This window comes from Euleptes europaea, chromosome 5 (assembly GCF_029931775.1).
Source record: "Euleptes europaea isolate rEulEur1 chromosome 5, rEulEur1.hap1, whole genome shotgun sequence".
NCBI classification, from domain to species: Eukaryota; Metazoa; Chordata; class Lepidosauria; order Squamata; family Sphaerodactylidae; genus Euleptes; species Euleptes europaea.
Window position 1 is genome coordinate 84,191,448 of NC_079316.1, and position 18,598 is coordinate 84,210,045.

Here is an 18,598-nt window from a genome sequence, read left to right on the forward strand (position 1 = left end):
ATGGAAACCATTTTAGAGGCCATATGAATCAAGAAAGTTATATGGTACTAGGTCTGTCTGTCAGACTGTCTGCCTGCTCAGCAGAGGCTGGAGTAGGAAGGACTGAGGAGAACCATTTGTAAATTGGCAATTCCATTCCTACCAGTGGCCAAAACATAGTAGTTGTAATTCTTATCTAGTAACGTCCCTTAAAGAAACAGTTATTACCGCTTTCTAAGACCATACATCAGTCTCTAATCGTTTTTCTTTCTGCCTAGGCGTAAAGCCAAAATGGTACATGCTGAAGCCTTTTCTCGCCCGTTGAGCCGGAATGAAGTTGTTGGCTTAATTTTCCGGTTGACAATATTTGGTGCTGTGACCTATTTCACCATTAAATGGATGGTAGATGCAATTGATCCCACCAGGAAACAAAAAGTAGAAGCTCAGAAACAGGTAGGGTCAGGCACTAAAATTTGTCTTCTGTAACGCCCAACTGTATTCAGATCATCATTTGGGAACAGAATTAATTATTTGCTTGTGAACTATTGGAGCTGTGAGAGTTGGCTGCAGAGTTACTTGGAATTCTAAGCTTTTCATGGCTGCAAAGGAAGGCAGAAAGTTGGGGGGAGGGAAGGGTGGTTTCTGTTTTCCTCTCACTGGTGTAAATGTTACACTCAAATCAAGACTGGGACCCCTGGCTGAGAAAGCTTATGATGGTTCTTAACTCCACTGACATAGCCCCAGTGCCCCTGCACCAGCATAATCGTGCTGGCACCAGTCTTGGTTTGGCATCATGCTGATTGGGCCAGCATTTTCTCATGATATGCTAGTGCAGGGGCTTAGTTCTCATCCTGAGCTTCTCCAGTTGTGCCCCTTAGAACACATAGAAGTGTTCGGAGTTAGTGAACCGATTTTACTTATCTATTGAACACACATGAAGCTGCCTTATACTGAATCAGACCCTTGGTCCATCAGTTGTCTACTCAGACCTGCAGCGGCTCTCCAGGGTCTCAGGTAGCGGTCTTTCTCATCACCTGCCTGCCTAGTCCCTTTAACTGGAGATGCTGAGGATTGAACCTGGGACCTCCTGCATGCCACGCAGATGCTCTACCACCGAGCCACAGCCCCTCCCCAGTTATAAGTAACAGGACATCTGCATTTTCATTTATAAAAGGAGAAGAGAGAATCTCTGTGCAAACAAGCCTAAAATGTTGGAATTCTGTTCATAGAAGTCTTGATTTGAAATTTACTGAATATTCACATCCCCATGGAACAGCTTTCTTTAAAAAAAATATGGAAAAGAACAGGCGGTGTTACTTAATGCTTTTTTTTCTTTACAGGCAGAGAAGTTAATGAAACAAATAGGTGTGAAGAATGTGAAGCTTACCGAGTATGAAATGAGCATTGCTGCACACCTCGTAGACCCTCTTAGCATGCATGTAAGAGTAGCTCATTTTTGCCACAATTTAAAGAAATGGTGCTTTGGAGGGGGGCAGTAAAGTATAATATTTGGGATAGACCTTGGTACATGTAGCTGCTGTTGTTCTTGTAGGAACTGCACTCTGATAAATTGAGAATCTCCTAACAGTTTCCTAAGTTACCAAGATCAGGACTCCTGTTAGCCAAAATAACTTTCTGCTAGGAGATCATCTCTTTTGTATCTTGGAAGAGAAACAGGTAAAGAAGACTTTTCCTCAGGGCCAATTATAGAGTGCACTTGAAAACTGTTATCTTTAAAACCCACAGGAATCACAAATATGACACAACCTCCTCTCCTGTTTTGTTTTGTGTCTCAGAATAGCCCTGTTTCTTGTATGTATTACATCTACATTTGTATAATTCCATTTTTGGCCATAAGCTTCAAAAAGCTCAAAATGTGAGCATGCCTGAGCTTCTTTAGGGATTTGAGAATATAGCCCAATAATGACTCTGTAGTTTTCTTAACACTATATTTGTGCCTCAGGTAACGTGGAGTGATATTGCAGGTTTAGATGAAGTCATTACAGACCTGAAGGATACTGTCATTTTGCCAATCCGGAAGAAACATTTGTTTCAGAACTCCAGACTGTTACAGCCACCAAAAGGTAAGGATGGAAGTGTCCTAGATAATATTTTCTGGGAGTTTATACGTCGAATGTATGAACCTGCATTCTACTGAATCAGACCATTGGTTCGTTTTTGTTTGTTTGGTCTTTATACCCTGCTTTTCTCTACTGTAAGTAGTCTCAAAGTGGCTTACAATTGCCTTCCCCTTCCCTTCCATCAAGGTTGATTTGTGTACTTTGACAGGTAGCGACTCTCCAAGGTCTCAGGTAGAGGGCTTTCACAATAGTAGTACCTTACCTTTCTGATTGGGTATGCCAGGGATTGAACCTGGGACCTTATACGTGCCCAAGCAGATGCTCTACCACTGAGCCATGGCCCCATAGCAGATGGAACCAATGAAAGTTACAACAACAATGCTGAGCCATTCCAAGACTTCCCACTCAAGAAAAAAGAAGATCATGTGACTTGTGCAATCTCCCATTCATATGACGTGCTCAGTTCACACGGGGGCTGTCTGCATGGTGAGGGGAAAAAGCACATGCTGCTTTTCCATCCTTCTGTTTCTGCAGTGCTCCAGGTGAACATGCGGGAGTGTTTGAACTGGGGTTGTCTGAACGTGCTCTGAACTTCTATTGCAAACCATGTTTTTAAACTTTCTATGCCAAAATAAGAATTCAGAGAGCCATTTCAAAGACTTCAGTCCTATCTGTGTGCGCTTAGCATTCAGATCCATGGAGTTCAGTGGAACTTGTGTCCAAGTAAATATGCTTTTGGATCAGGCTGTGTAATATCAAAAGTATTCCTCCAGTTGAGCAGTCCTGTGTCACTTGCTTTTGTGTGTCCAGTGTCTTTTCCTCTGCCTTCATTGTACTCTTCGTCTCACCTCGAAAAAAATTGTTTCGATAAATGACGATATCCTAAACTAAAAGGAAATGCTTATGTTTTGTTGGATATGGAAGCCGGATATGAGTGGCAGAACAGTGGTTGCTTTTAAGGACCATTACATGCTGCGTCATATCTAGATGTGACTGGGGGGGGGAGTGCTATCTCTTTCCCGCTAAGCGGCAATGGACTGATGACAATGTGTTGCTTTTCAGGAGTGCTTCTCTATGGGCCTCCAGGCTGCGGTAAAACCTTGATCGCCAAAGCTACAGCGAAGGAAGCAGGTTGTCGGTTTATTAATCTTCAGCCCTCAACGCTGACAGACAAATGGTATGGGGAGTCCCAGAAGCTGGCAGCTGCTGTTTTTTCCCTTGCTATAAAGCTTCAACCTTCCATCATCTTTATTGATGAAATAGGTAAAATAATATATACATTCTGTTCAGTCATAGGAAAATGTTGCATTAAAGCTTTTAAAAAAGATACCTGCAAACGTCTCCTTAGAATTATCAGATATCATTGGAGAAATAGTGTGTTTTTATACATTTTTAAGTAGGCAATTTAAAGGATTGCTTTGAAAATTAAGGAACTGGTTGGTAGCTCAGTTTATCTTGAAGTAGAAAAGCTTTTTTACCAGTCCTTAGTGTTTTCATCCTTATATTTAGTGTTTGCAAAAGTAATGTGAATTGTCTCATCTTATTTTTGGAAGCATGGGGCAAGAGCTCTTGCTCATCCTCTTCCTAGGCCAGATTACAAAGTTCTCAAAGAGTCGTGTCAAGCCTGAGATCCTCTCCAGGAACCCAGAGCTTGTTGTAACAAAAACCGAGCGTAGGTCAGTTTACTCAATAGAATACCACAGCTTTAAAAGGAAAGCTGAAAAAGGGCTTAGAGACAGGTTCTAACCAGTATTCCGCACACTCCGGAGAGTGATCTCATTCCCCCTCCCAATTTCTCACAGATGCATTATATTCCCCAATTAAACTAAACGTAAGTGTCCTTGAGTAACTAGCTCGTTGGCCTAACAAGCCGCAGGTGCAGGCTGTTAAGTCTTTGATAACCGACTTTGGAAAATAACTGCAGCTAACACTTAGCATCTTAAGATGGAAAACTAAACTTTGGTCAAGAAAATAAAATGAACCTTTCTGGCTTGACAAGTGGTCGTGGGAGATTTCAATTACCCAGATATGTGTTGGAATTCCAACTCTGCTAAAAGGGAAAGGTCAAATAAATTCCTGACATGTCTTGTGGAAACGTCATTTTCCAGGAGGGTCTGCTATCTTGGACTTGGTTCTTACCAACAGGGAAGAACTAGTTGACAAGGTGAAAGTAGTGGGCACCCTGGGTAGTAGTGACCATGTAATTCTGGAATTTACAATCTTGGATGAGGGAGAAGCTGTACATAGTCAGACATATAGGTTTGACTTTAGGGAAGCAAATTTTAACAAACTTAAAGTTATGCTGGGTAGAATCCCATGGTCAAAAATACTTAAGGAGAAGAGAGTTCAAGGGGGGTGGGAGTTTCTTAAAAGTAAAATATTGAAAGTACAATCACAAACTATTCCTGTGAGAAGGAAAAATGAGAGGAGCCTAAAGAAGCCAGGGTTGCTTCATGAACAGCTTTCTAAAGATTTGAGAAATAAAAAAGACTCATTTAGGAACTGGAAAGAGGGCCTTATAAGCAAGGATTAATATAAACAAATAACCAGTGCTTGTAGGGAGAGTGTTAGAAAAGCTAAAGCGCAGATTAAGCTTAGGCTAGCGAGAGATGCCAAACACAACCAAAAAGGGTTGTTTTGTTATGTTCAGAGTAAGAAAAAGAACAAGGACATGATCAGTCCACTGCGGGGAGAGGAAAGTGAAATTGTAACAGGTGATGACGAGAGGGCAGAACTCCTCAATTCCTACTTTTCCTCAGTCTTCTCTTGCAAGGGAAACGTTGGTCTACATGGCAAAACACAGAACACAGGATGAGGGAAGGGAGTTTAAGCTTAGGGTAAGCATAGGGGTAGTACATAAACACCTGCATTGTGCAGGGGGTTGGACTAGATGGTCCTGGTGGCCCTGTCCAACTCTTTGATTCTATGAAGTCTGCTTTTGTGTATATCTGTTATAAAACCACTCAGTGGGTGCTCAAAATTATCATGATATGTTCTGCACATTTTATGTTTTAAAAATATTGCATGCTTTAAATATTGTTTAGCTCTCTGAAAACAATCAGCATTGACCATATAAAGCATTTTTTTGGTATTGAAATAAAATATTGTACTTGTCTGAATGTCAAACTTTATATGCCCTGCATAGCCCCATGCTAGCCCAATCTTGTCAGATCTCAGAAGCTATGCAGGGTCAGCCCTAGCTAGTATTTAGATGGGAGATCTCCAAGGAATACCAGGGTCATGACACTGAGGCAAACCATCCCTGAACATCTCTTGCCTTGAAAACCCTACAGGGGCTCCATAAGTCAGCTGTGACTTGATGGGGGGGGGGGGAATGGTACAAGAAATTACTTCCATGCTCAGACCAAATCGGTACAACATGATGATTTGCATAGCACTTTTGGCTCACTTTATTTTTCAAAGGAATGGGTTTTGCTAGTTTTTTTTTAAACTAGAATTCCAGTGATCAACCAGTGTGTGTTTAAATTTTCAAAAGGAAGAGTTTGTCCTCAAGGATCTTCTCATAGAAAAGGCATCTGCTGCATGAAGTGATCTTTAGTAGGCATTCTTTAGAACATAAGTGCCTTAACAGATCAGAGCAAGGTCCAGCATCCTTTGTGAGAATCCTGACAAGGAGCAGCTACTGTATGCTTTGCTGGAATCTGGCTGGTAGTCTACCTGTAGCTGCAGGTTACTTCCCACCTCTGCTGTACCATAGTATGAGCTCAAAGGTCTCCTCTGTTTTAAAGTAGTGTGGCATATGGCTCGGGAGATGCTGAAACGCCTCTCCTTGTATGTCATGTGAATAATATTAAAACAGTATATTTAGCTAGGGTGGGGCCACTGTTCCTAAGAAGTAGATCAATATTTAAACGAATTCTGGAATTGTCATTCCCGGTAGCCCATAATTTCTTATTGAAATATTCCTCAAAACTCAGATTCCTTCCTGCGAAGCCGTTCCAGTTCTGATCACGAAGCGACAGCTATGATGAAGGCCCAATTCATGAGTCTCTGGGATGGTCTGGACACCGACTATAATTGTCAAGTAGGTACAAAGTTTCATGCCCAGACAATAAAGGTTTTCTTTGTTTAAGAGGCAATCATAGAATGCCTACTCAATATGATCCCTGTTGTAGGAAGTTTCAGTTGCATAAATTTCCATTAAACGCAGAGAGAAAAAGCATATTAAGGCTAGAAATGTAAATGCCACAACAAGGAAATGCGAAATGCAGCTGTTCTAGTGTTGTGCTACTAGCATAGTATCTTCTGTTTGATCCTCAGCTGATCTTTGACTTGAAAGCCTGGCATCAACAGTACAGAAGGGTTCAGTATAGGGAGAGCTTGAAGGCCAGAGTAGTTACTTCTGTAGATGCCCTGAGATATTTTTTGTGTCTTCTTTTATATTTAACAGAATATTCTTTTACTTAGCTTCCTCATGCTTGGAAAGAGACTTTGCTATGCCAGGTTAATTGTAGAGAAGCCTGGTGGTTGGGATCAATACCTCCAGTGATTTCCTGACAAAACCATCTTAAGATGCTTTCTCACAATAGCAAGCTCTTGTGATGGTCAAGAAATTGCAGAGTTGGAGGAAAGGGAAAAGAGGCAGAAGGTGAGTTCTTCAGGGGGAGAAAAAGAACTACAACTCACATGCTATATCTCATCTGTCCAGTAGTCTAGTGATAGTAAGACTCCCCATTTTTATATTATGCTGGTGTATACTTGTACATTTGGAAACATAGTTCTTTATCTCTATTACTGACAACTCCAGCATGGTGTAGTGGTTAAGAGCGGTTGCTTGGAGCAGTGGACTCTGATGGGGAGAACTGGGTTTGATTCCCCACTCCTCCACATGAGTGGCAGACGCTAATCTGGTGATCTGGATTTGTTTCCCCACTCCTACACATGAAGCCAGCCGGGTAACCCTGGGCTAGTCACAGCTCTCTTAGAGCTCTCTCAGCCCCACCTACTTCACAGGGTGTCTGTGGTGGGGAGGGGAAGGGAAGGTGATTGTAAGCCAGTTTGATTCTTCCTTAAGTGGTAGAGAAAGTCAGCATATAGAAACCAACTGTTCTTCATAATACCCTGTTGATGGACTAGTTTAGATAGGGTGCCTCAGAGCCCTTTTTCAAAAATTTTAACTCGGCCACCCATCCCATATTCTGCCATGCCAAGAGATTCCTTGATAAACTTGATTAGATGGGTGTCTGTTTGCTGCTGCTTTATGGCTGGGACTAAATTCACCCTATAATATGCAGAAATCCGCAGCTGCCACCACTTTCAAGATTAGAGAGCAACGGGGCTCTTAATGTGTGATGGAGAAGAGAGGATCTTACTGGGGGTTTTCTTTCTTAGTAACTTGGTTGAGAGAACCAAATAATTTACTTGGAGCTGAGATAAGGTTAGATACATACGGTAGAATTCCTCTGGATAAGGTTTACTTAAACAGGTTGGGTTCATGAACAAAGCATGAGGAACATAAGATTGTGGTAAAGGAAAAATAATAAAACCAGGCTTGCTTTTCCATCTATTACATCTTATATGTGGCTGCTGAAGATCAGCATCAAAACGCAGTCCTTTTAAATCCTAAACCAAAGTTCCCCGGCCAACCTAGTGGCAGAAGATACAATGTGGAAGTCAGAGAGAGTAGCTTCTAATAAATACTTAGCTGGAAGACTCTTAACACGAAGCTTGGCTGCACATTTATAGGAAATCTGGCTGGGAAATAGGTAACCACATAGCCACCTTAGAAATACTTCATGGTGTATGGGATGTTTAGCTGGGACAAGTCCAGGCTTGTCCTAGTCTCTGCATATTCAGCACATGCATGCCACCTTTCGGCTTAGAAATGGAAGCTAATAGTGGATTACTACCACTTTAAACATGTTGCCTTCCCCGCTTTCCCCGGGGTCATGTTCCTGTGCGTTGAGTTGAAAAGGCACTCACCCCTACTACGCATGATCTTATGTTAAGATTCTCTGGCACAATTTCTTTTACATCTCTAGGTGGCACTGTTTCCCTAAAAATAGCCAAGAAATATTTTGAACTCTGCATCCCAACTTGCTTTGTGTGCTTGACAGTTTTCCTATGCAGAGGAATTTGGTACAGATCAGGCATGTATGTGTGTCATTCGAAATGTCAGATTGTACAGGTTCCGTGTTGCCAATACTCTTCATGTTATGATGCACACATTTGTTTTTCTACGCAGAGATTCTCTCCCTGTAGGAAAACTAAGTTGTGAAGCAGCCCTAAGCCAGTGACGTTCATGGGCAAAAAGCAAAACCAAGACTTAAGAAACAGTCTTTGACCAATGTCCGGTTTTTATCAATGAGCTTGAATAAACATAATTTCTTCCAAAATTCACAAAGTGTTGGTGCTAGGAAAGATGGCCTACAGTTACTAAATATAATTTTGTATCCAGTGTGGTTGATGCAAGATTTTCATTCCTATGCTGTGGTAACAGTTTTATGTCTCTCATATATGTCTTTTCACACTTATAATGGCATATTTTTGTGTCAGTCGAAACAATAAACTAAAGTCTGAATCTAAACAGATGTACATGGTACCAAGCAGATTAATTTTGAGGTGGAAGAAGTCTATGACTCTGCAATACATCGATGGCTTCATAAGAGGGCATATAGTAAATTAGTCTTTGTCTTGTAGCATGGTAGTAATTAACTTTTGGAGATTACTGGTTCCTCTTGCTTCATGGCTTTCAAATCGGTTGAACATTTGGGAGGAACTGCAAAGGATGTTCCGGGATGTGCTAATTCTTATCCTAAATGGTGGGGTGGAGACACTTTAAACCAAAAAAGACTGCAAGATTTACTGTCCACATCTTACTCATGTGCTAGAAATGTTTTAAAACGGCTAAACCATATGTCTGAGAACATTGATTTTTGTCTCAAAATTTGCACGAGGCAGGCATTTTGTTTGTGCAAGACTGAGTGTTTCTCTGTGTTTCATCCATGCTTTCCCCCAGTTGCAGCTCAGAGCTGTGCAAAAGTCCCTGAAAACTGGTGGTATTTTTAATGGCTCCAAAGGAGCCATGCAATCCCTGAACTTAAGCCCATAGGACAGAATTAAGTATCTCAAGAGAGAGATGCAATCTTTGTTTGACCTCACTTCTCATTCTGATGAATTTTCAGGTGATAGTGATGGGAGCTACCAATCGCCCTCAGGATCTCGATTCGGCTATTATGAGAAGAATGCCTACGAGATTTCATATCAACCAACCTGTAAGTCACTGTTATTTAAAAGGAGTGGGTTTTGAACTCTGTATTGAACGTTAGCTATTAGCTTGTTCCTTGCTTATCGATTGTTTCCTATAAGTACCCTTTTTTTGTCCTAGCTCAGTGGTAGAGCATCTGCCTGGCATGCAGAAGGTCCCAGGTTCAATCCCCGGCATCTCCAGTTAAAGGGACTAGGCAAATAGGTGATGAGAAAGATCTCTACCTGAGACCCTGGAGAGCCGCTGACGGTCTGAGTAGACAATACTGACTTTGCTGGACCAAGAGTCTGATTCAGTATAAAGCAGCTTCATGTGTTCATAATTGGAGACCTGAGTTTAGTTCCTGTAGGAAAGGAACTTCCTGTTCCTAGGATGTTCTGGCACAGTAGCAAGGGAAGATTCCCATTAATGTCAGTGTTTTTCTGAGAGAGCTGAATTGGATTAACAAGATAGTGTTGAGAATATGCTGATGAATAAATTACTATAAACTCAAAAGTTAATAGTACCTTTCCCCTTTGTCTATAAACTATATGTTAGGTGTTCACTTAGTAGAGGGATATAAATATGTATTGTTTAGATATATTGGCTAACAGGCTTGATAAACAGTGTTAGTATATTAATACAGTGGTGTAAGGTAGCTAGATTATATGCAGGTTTGAGTATAAATGGTGTATTTTAGTTATGTTATAGACTCAATCACTTTCAAGATCTATCGTTTAAGAGTAGGCATTATAGAAGGTCCTATCTCCGCTCCAGTGCGGATGTTGATGAGGATCTTGTTATAGATGTGAAGTAATTATTATGTATGGGGAGTGTATGTTTTATGTTGTTATAAAAAATAAAAATTTAATTAAAAATAATTTTCTGAGAGAGCATGAATCTTCATAGCCCAGAAATCAGTTGCGCGAGGGAGATAGTTTATTGTTGCTTCCTGATTGACATCTCTGACCTGGCTAAATGGAACGACATCTCAGTGTCCTTGACGCCTGCCAACCAGTGCTTTCTCCTGCAAGAGGGAATATTTGGGCGGTATTGACGAAAGGGATAGAGATGAAAAGCACGAGGCTGGATCCTGCAGGCGTGCTCTGCTAATGGCAGGGCTTTCCTTGGGTGCAACAGATACTGCCACCAAAGGAGTATCTTGAATCGGGGAGGCACTGTCAATTGCAGAATGGGTCTGCGAGATCCACCTGATGTTATCTCAAGGGACTGACTGTATGTTTTTTTTATTTCGTGAGAGAGCACGTTCCTCTCTCACGACCTCTGTGGAAACCTCAGAGACGTGAATGGGAACTATACAACAGCATAATTTCAAGTTGTTCAGGAGCAGTTCAGTTCGTACTAGAAAGCTGAATGTGTGAGAATTGTCACATTGTTCCTGTTTTATAACAATGCCCTTTTTAAAAAAAAAAAAATTGCAGGCGCTGAAGCAGAGAGAAGCAATCTTGAAACTGATTTTGACAGATGAAAATGTAAGTTAATCGTTCCAGCAGTTAGATGGCCTGACCTGGGGCTATATAAGGTGTGATGCAGGAGGGTCTCTGATTAGATCCCCTAATATATAACTTGGCTTCAAAAAGCAGCCAGTGGGGACTGATAGGAAATGAGGCTGTGCATTGGGGAAGGCGGGCGAGATCTCACCCCAGTGCCACTTTCCCGATGCGAAATAGCTGCTCCCCCCGCCCACGTGCTCCTTTAAGCCCTGTAGGGAAAGAAGACAAATACTCTTATTGCACCTGGCTTTTTCCTTCCTCTGTTGGACTTAGAAGTAGATGGGTGGTAGGGAGAAGAGAGATACTTTGATTGGGATAATGTAGTTAACCTTCCCCCCACCCCCAAGCATGGTGTAGTGATGATGTCAGACCAGGATCCGGAAGACCCAAGTTTGCATCCCCGCTCTGCCATGGAAGCTCATTGGGAGACATTGGGCCCACTCAAGGCCTAGCTTATCTCATGGAGTTGCTCTTTTTAGGAGAATGTGGAAGGAGGGAGAATGATATCAACCAGATTAGGTCCCCATTGGGGGGGAAAGTAGGGTATAAATATCAAAATAAATAAAATTTTGGAACATCCCCAGCTTTTATCCATGTCAGCTAAGTTATACATCAGGGATCCTTTCATGGACTCACAGTGCCGCATGTAGTTTGGCCCTTAATGCAAGGTAGAGTCACTGGCTTTTGTACCACGTAATTTAGAGCTAAGGAGCCCTGTGGTGCAGAGTGTTAAGCTCTGCTCATGACCTGAGTTCGTTCCCGACGGAAGTCGCTTTCAGGTAGCCGGCTCAAGGTTGACTCAGCCTTCCATCCTTCCGAGGTCGGTCAAATGAGTCCCCAGCTTGCTGGGGGTAAAGGGAAGATGACTGGGGAAGACACTGGCAAACCACCCCGCAAACAAAGTCTGCTTTGGAAACGTCGGGATGTGACGTCACCCCATGGGTCAGGAATGATCCGGTGCTTGCACAGGGGACCTTTACCTTTGCTTAATTTAGAGCTAGTTTGTATTACTTAATTCCTCTACTAGAGCTATGGGCTTCTTGTTTGTAGGCAAGTGGGCTTGAAAAGGCCATTATATCCCAGCCTTGTTTTTTTAATGCAGTCTAGCTGGTAACAGTTGGGCTGAAAGGACATAATTTTTGCTGGATTACCCCGTAATCTCCCCCCCCCCCATTTATTCAAAATTCAGCTTGGAACAGAATCAATAGCATAAAATTCCTACATTCTGTTCCAGTTTGGACTGTTCATTACTATTTACAAGAAAATGCTGTCATTGTCCTTATCTGTGTTACTTTTGTTCGTTAATAGGTGGACAGGCACGTAGATCTCCTTGAAGTTGCTAGAGAAACCGACGGGTTCTCTGGAAGTGACTTGAAAGAAATGTGCCGTGACGCTGCACTCCTCTGTGTCAGGGAATACGTTAATGCCTCCTATGAAGACAGGTACCTTTTTAGCTCAGCTGTGTCAGGAAAAATATTTGATACCCAGTGGCTGTTCTGTATGGTCCTTGTTACAGAAACGGGTCTTGAGAGTTTCACCAAGGTCATTTACACATGGGAGTTTTACCCGAGGTTCGTTGCTCGCTGGACCCACACTTTCCTGTAGGGAATCTATGCACCAGCAGTCTCCAAGCACAAATCAAGTCCTTGACCCTTTAAATGCTGCTTTGTAATTGGCTTACTTATAGTGCTTACTGTGTGAGAAAAGTCCCCCCACCCAAAAAAAACACCAAGTGCCACATAAAAAAGCATTTTGAGAACAACAAACACAACAAAAAGGAGTATTCTGAAAGGGGGGGGAGAAATCTAAGCCTTGGTTTTAAAAAGATTTCCTTCTGCTCAGAAAGATCTCCCAGGAAGTATTTGAATCCCCGCCTCTGGACATGCTGCTTTGTGATTGGCTGTGAGAGAAACCAAGCTTGGGTGTCAAGGACTGTGCCTTATGCATGGGGTTTTCACCCGGGCTTTGCTCAGGGAAGATGAAAGAGTCGAGTTAACAGAGGAATGGGAAGACCCAGACATTGCAAGGGCTGGGCACGAGGTCATCGCTAATGGACGGAAAACTCATGCACAACTCCAAGGAACAACTGAGACAGACTGGGGGCAAACATGAGTGAAAGTACCCATGCATAAACGACCCAAGACTAACTTTAGTTTGTGTGTACGGCATGCATGAAACGGGCTGAACTGGGAATGACTGTCGTGTACTCCTGTAGTGAGATACATGTGTTCCTGGCGCAGGGCAGCAGCTTGCACATTTCTCTGCTTGTGGGGGCGGGTGAGTGGAAATGTGTCAGTTCCACTTTGGATAAGAGGAAGGAACTCAGGGAACAGGAAGTGAATGTCAGTTGTTTCTTTCCACATGCACGTAGGGATGTGTGCAGCTACTTGAGAAACCAGAAGCAAAGATTATGAGGCTAGAATTTTCTGTTTGAAACACACTTAGCAGCTTAGGTTTTTTATTGTTTCTCGGCTTAGTTTTTTCTCCTTGAGATATGTATTTTGTTAAATTTCTTACACAACACTTGGATCAACTTTATTTATTTATTTTTTCTTCTCCCCCAAGCCAAGAAGATGATGAAATACGTCCCGTGCAACAGAGAGATCTGCACCGGGCAATTGAGAAGATGAGGAAGTCAAAAGACGCAACAACCCAGAGTGTTCTAATGCATGTTAGTTTAGATTAAGGCTTAGGGAGTGTGCGTGTGTTCCAATGTGGCCTCATTTCAGTGGCTTGCTATGTGATTTAGGTAGCAGAAATGAATTGGAAGCAAAAATAGCCTTTTAATAAGTGTTTCTGGAATTGTTTTTATATTCTTATATTTAAGTTATTGAAATCTAGTCCTCTTTCAGAATTGGGTTATGGCCTCAGTGATAGATCATGACATGGAAGAATGTTGTCCAGCTCAAAAGCAAAGTCCTCTTTCATTGTTGCAGCCTTAAAAGCCTTTGGTAGGTTCTGGTGCGGCACACTTTTTCTCGGGGGAGGGGAATCAGGCTCCAGTGTATATATGTATGAATGTGTGTGTGTGTATATGATATGTAAATATATATATCCACACAGTTTTTATATATAGACATAATGTGTAGATAATATGAATATGAAAAGCCTTCTCTTTTTTTGTTTTTACTTAATTGCTGGATCAAACCAAATCAGAGGATTAAAAAGATTCAATGCACACTTGCCTATTTTGTCTATTACCTTAATGCAAAAGCAGGAGCTGCTTTTGGGTATAACATTTCTGGAATGCAGGGAAATCGGACTCATGTTTGTGTGTGTGTGTGTGTTAACTTATGGAATCTTCTGGTGCCAATCAGTTTAGGTTGAAAAGTTATATAAGACTCATTATTTTTTTAAAAATGAATTATCTTACCGGGTTTTTTTATACTGTCATAATTGTCCATAGTGGAACATTACTAAAATTGCATTTCACTGTAATTTATTTTTCTGTTTCCAATTTTGTGAGTCATTTCCTGTTTGATTTAATATTATGCTGGGGGAACCTCTGCTGTTGAATGTCTTTTAGCCACTTGCTACTTACATGCCGGTGGTCACAACCCAAAATATTATAGTATTGCTGGTGTAAGCTCTTGGGTGGCCTCATTTCACCCCTAACTGCTCATTTCAGTAGTTTTTTGTAAGTCTTCCACTGATTAGTAGCACTTCATAATAAATAATTTTTTTTCATTGTCAAATGTGTAATGGTAAGGTACAGAACATTTAGAGTTAGAAATCCATTTAAATTCCTCCCCCCCCCACACACACACACACTCACATAGGCATCTGCACTAATTAAAATGGCCAGGTATTCAATATATTCACAATACTGAAAGTTGGATTATGCCAGTCTACTCAGCTAAGAGCAGGGCCTTCTTTCTGCATTGGGAACCTTTTCCACAAGACTCCATGCTTTGCTGAGCAGAATGTTAGGATCTTAACCTGTGTGTTGTGGTTTTTATTGCCCTGATGATCAAAATGAGCACATGGTCCACAAGGCAAAATCACAGAGTTTGAAGGGACCACCAGGGTCATCTAGCCCAACCCCCAGACCAATGCAGGAAATTCACAACTACCTCCCACACACACACACCCTCAGTGACCCCCTACTACACCATCCGGTGTTTCTTTATGAACATAGTGTTTTTTTCTCCAGACTTTTTCATACTTCAAAATGAAAATATATTTTAAAAAGCTTTTTCAGTTTAAATAATGCATAAGAACATAAGAAAGGCCCTGCTGGATCAGACCAAGGCCCATCAAGTCCAGCAGTCTGTTCACACAGTGGCCAACCAGGTGCCTTTAAATTGAACCTAATTTAATGACTTTTCAGCATTCAGCAATAAGCAAATGACAGGTAATTATCAGGATATTTTGTTCAGCATCCTGCTGATTTTTCCTTTTCCGTTCCCTTCTGTGGAGTTCCCTTCTGCCAGATTTCTTCTCCGTTGGCCTCCATGCTGAGTAGGAAGACTGCATGTGCCCAAGAGTGTGCAGCAGGGCATAGCAGGAAACATGCCAGCCTGTAGCAAGCTCCCTAGTTTATTGTCATGTTGGAATAAATCTTGTTTGACTTGTTGTGATATAATTTGCACTAATATTCTTTATGAGGTTTCAATAATATATTTGTCCCAAATGTAGTCTAGATTCAGTATAGAAATTGGTGTAAAGCGTCAGAAAAGGAGTATCGTTATTTGGTTTCCTGATCATCCCAAACTGACCTTTATTCCAATAGTTTGGGTTGTCATCCTTCAATCATCCTTCTTGTATAACTGTTGTCTGTCTTTTTTGCATAGGCAGTCTCCAACAAGATCACCTTATTGTTTTGCTGCCCTTTTTCAGTTCTGCTGTATACTTTTTTTGGGGGGGTGGGGTGAGAAACTAGACACTCAAGTAGTCTTAAATTCTGATCCAATCATGCTTAGGTCCCATTGGAATCAACTTTACCAAATCAAATCCAGGAGCACCATGGCATACAAATACAGGTTAACAGGAGTTGGTCTTCCGTACACACAATCCAGGATTCTAAACCAAAACTTAATCCAGGTTTAGAATCCCAGTTTGTGTGGTGGAAGCGTAACTCTAGTTAATTTGTTTGCCATTCTTTGTCTGTCAGGGCTTCTCTGTGCTAGAAGGAAAGGAGGGAGGAGTGAAGTATATGTGCCATTCCAGCAACAGACCAAATTCATCTTGGTATAATGTTGGTTAAAAGTGATGTCTGAATGCTACCTAAAAATCTTTGGTCAGTCTGTAAAATATAAGCAACAGATCCTTTGTAACTGGGAAGGAAACCTCTGATCTATATACTACTTCTTTTTTGCCAGCAAGTCGAACCCGACTTATGACAACCCCATAGGGTTTTCAAGGCAAGTGACGTTCAGCGATGGTTTACTATTGCCTGCCTCTGTGTAGCGATCCTGGGATTTCTCATTGGTCTCTCATCCAAATGCTAACCTGGGCCGACCCTGCTTAGCTTCTGAGGTCTGACAAGACTGGGCTAGCCTGGGCTATCCAGGTCAGGGTATCTGCTACTACTTCAGCACAAAGCGAAATTCCTTGGATCACAAGAACACAATGACCTCTGTTCTATAATAATATGAGTAATTGTGGCCAACTGTTTAAAAAAAGGAAAAGCAAAGAGTCCCACAAGGTTTGAGTAATGTGATGGGGGTTTGGTTGCATTTAAATATTAGGTGAAGCCATAAATGTTACAAGGCTGTAGCAAAACATTTGCAACTGTGCTTTTTTCGATGTGCTACTGCTACTTTTTTCCACATGGTTTTTAGAATCAAGCAAAATATGTATTATGACCACAATGGTTAAGTGTAAATGGGGAAATACAAATAAAACTGTCTGGCCTCTTTAGGAGGTCCAACTCTGTCTTTGTATTCTAGTTCATTGCCTGGGCAGATTCTTCACTTTTTTAGGTGATGTAATTTTTTTCAGTGTTAATAGCTAAGTTTGGAATGTTTGGTTAAGTCACAAGTATGATCATATTTGTTTCCCAGAGACATGTTCTATTATGGAGTCCCGGATGGTACATTTATATTAGCTACAAGTGGGCAGTCTCCAACTGAGCAGTCAGAAAACCGTTAGTTGTCCAAGGGAACTAACGTAACCAGTTCCATTTTCATAATAAATATGTTTGTTGTCTCATTAATTACTTATTGATGTTAGAACATTTTGTCCCAAAAGCATTACAAGTACCATAGAAGTTGGACTGCTTCACTTGACCGGGTCAGCATAGAGCACAAAAGCAAGTCTGGCTTATATCTCTTCCGCACCTTATGTAGAATACCCTTTTGTGATTAGCCTTGTGCAAGCCAGTAGTATATGCCCTTTTTGTGGCGAGTCAGTGGGACAGCGCATATGTGTAGGGAAGTATGTTTGCACTGTAGTCACACACTTTATGTTCTTTGGTGGCTATTGTTTCTTGCTAGGTCAGGACTGAGCACAAGTTTCAAACTTCATCCCACTAAAATATTTCGGGCCTGCTGTGTAAACTCCCTTGGTGGGGACGTACATATGATCAGTTATACATTAAATATCCTACAAGGGTTTTGTCCATGTGGGTCCTGCAATCCCACCATAACCTTTTTGGTAGTCAAACAGGATCCACCTTCCTCTCATTTTCAGCAGCAGAAAATCTGGTTGGATCCAACCCATTGGGCTAGAGCCTATGGATATTGCAAGAGGGAGGAGAGTAATCTCTATTCCCCAACCAGAACGGCCTTTTATCTGAGAAGATCTCCCAACTTACTGGCAATGCTTTTTCTTGGGCCACGGGACTGCTGGGCAAAAGGGGAGACAAATAAATTAAATATATTTAAACTAGAATCCTAACACTAGCTAATAATAGTCCTTAAGAATCAGGAACTAGGGGGAAATGTTTTGTCTTTCCCCGATACCTTCTTTTCAGGCACTTACTGGTCTACCCATCTTCCCTATAGCTGCCAACTGATCTGTAAAAAAAAGGCCTGTCACTTTAACAGAGGCTTAATGTGTAGAAATTGGTAGTTAAAGCTTTTAATGGCATGGATCTAAATAATATCACCTGGTAAACAGCCAATCCATTAAACCTCAAAGATATAGGACATTTTCCTCCAGGTCAGTTGGGAACCCTATCTTGCTTCTTTCTTATAGTCCTGTCTCAGGGCTCTCAGTCCCTAAAATTGCCGGTGTCTTTTCTGCTCTGTTGCCAACCCTTCGTGTGTCCCCCCCACACACACATCTGAGCACCACGCCCTCTTCCCACAAACAAAGCATTAAACTCCTGTTCATAGATCCTCTATGGTTGGTTATACATGGATACTTTCACTCATGTTGGCCCCCTTCTGTCTTGGTTGTTCCCTGGAGTTCTGCATGAGTTTTCCCTCCACTAGAGATGACCTCGCTGCCAGCCCTCACCTGTCCCTCAGTTAACCCGATTCTTCCCTCTCCCCCAAGTTCAGCCCGCTTGAAATCCCCATGCATAAGACAAAGCGCGGGACACAGAAGCTTGGTTTCTCTCACAGCAAGCAGACAGCCAATTACAAAGCAGCATGTCAAGGGGCAGGGATTCAAATACTCCCTGCTTCCTCTGAGTTCTTTCTGAGCAGAAGGCTTTTTAAAAACGAGGCTTGGGTTCTCCCCCCATTCCTTTCAAATAGCTCCGTTTTTTGCTCTTAAAATGCTTTTTTATGTGGCAATTGGGTGGGGGGGAGGAACTTTTCTCTCACTACAGCCAATTACAAAGCAGCAGTTCAAGAGGTGGGGATTCAAATACTTCCTGATTTGAACTTGGAGACTGCTGGTACATAGACTCCCAACAGGAAAGCGTG

The 18,598-nt window shown here is 41.8% G+C and overlaps 1 protein-coding gene across 1 annotated transcript; it reads left to right on the forward strand.

The window, feature by feature from the left end:
* The first annotated feature begins 261 nt into the window (after nucleotides 1-261).
* Nucleotides 262-13,492, forward strand: ATAD1 (ATPase family AAA domain containing 1). Its single transcript, XM_056849614.1, has 9 exons — nucleotides 262-432; nucleotides 1,320-1,418; nucleotides 1,943-2,063; nucleotides 3,123-3,323; nucleotides 5,999-6,105; nucleotides 9,206-9,295; nucleotides 10,710-10,760; nucleotides 12,090-12,223; nucleotides 13,347-13,492. The coding sequence occupies exons 1-9, from the start codon at nucleotides 271-273 to the stop codon at nucleotides 13,465-13,467; spliced, it is 1,086 nt and encodes a 361-aa protein (XP_056705592.1). The 5' UTR covers nucleotides 262-270; the 3' UTR covers nucleotides 13,468-13,492.
* The last annotated feature ends 5,106 nt before the right edge of the window (nucleotides 13,493-18,598 follow it).

What these genes read in the sequence shown, in the direction of transcription:
- ATAD1 (XM_056849614.1), top strand. Translation starts at nt 271, where the DNA reads ATGGTACATGCTGAAGCCTTTTCTCGCCCGTTGAGCCGGAATGAAGTT. An exon ending in TAGACCCTCTTAGCATGCAT is followed by an intron (nt 1,419 to 1,942) that starts GTAAGAGTAGCT and finishes TTTGTGCCTCAG; the next exon opens with GTAACGTGGAGTGATATTGC. An exon ending in AATGCCTCCTATGAAGACAG is followed by an intron (nt 12,224 to 13,346) that starts GTACCTTTTTAG and finishes TTCTCCCCCAAG; the next exon opens with CCAAGAAGATGATGAAATAC.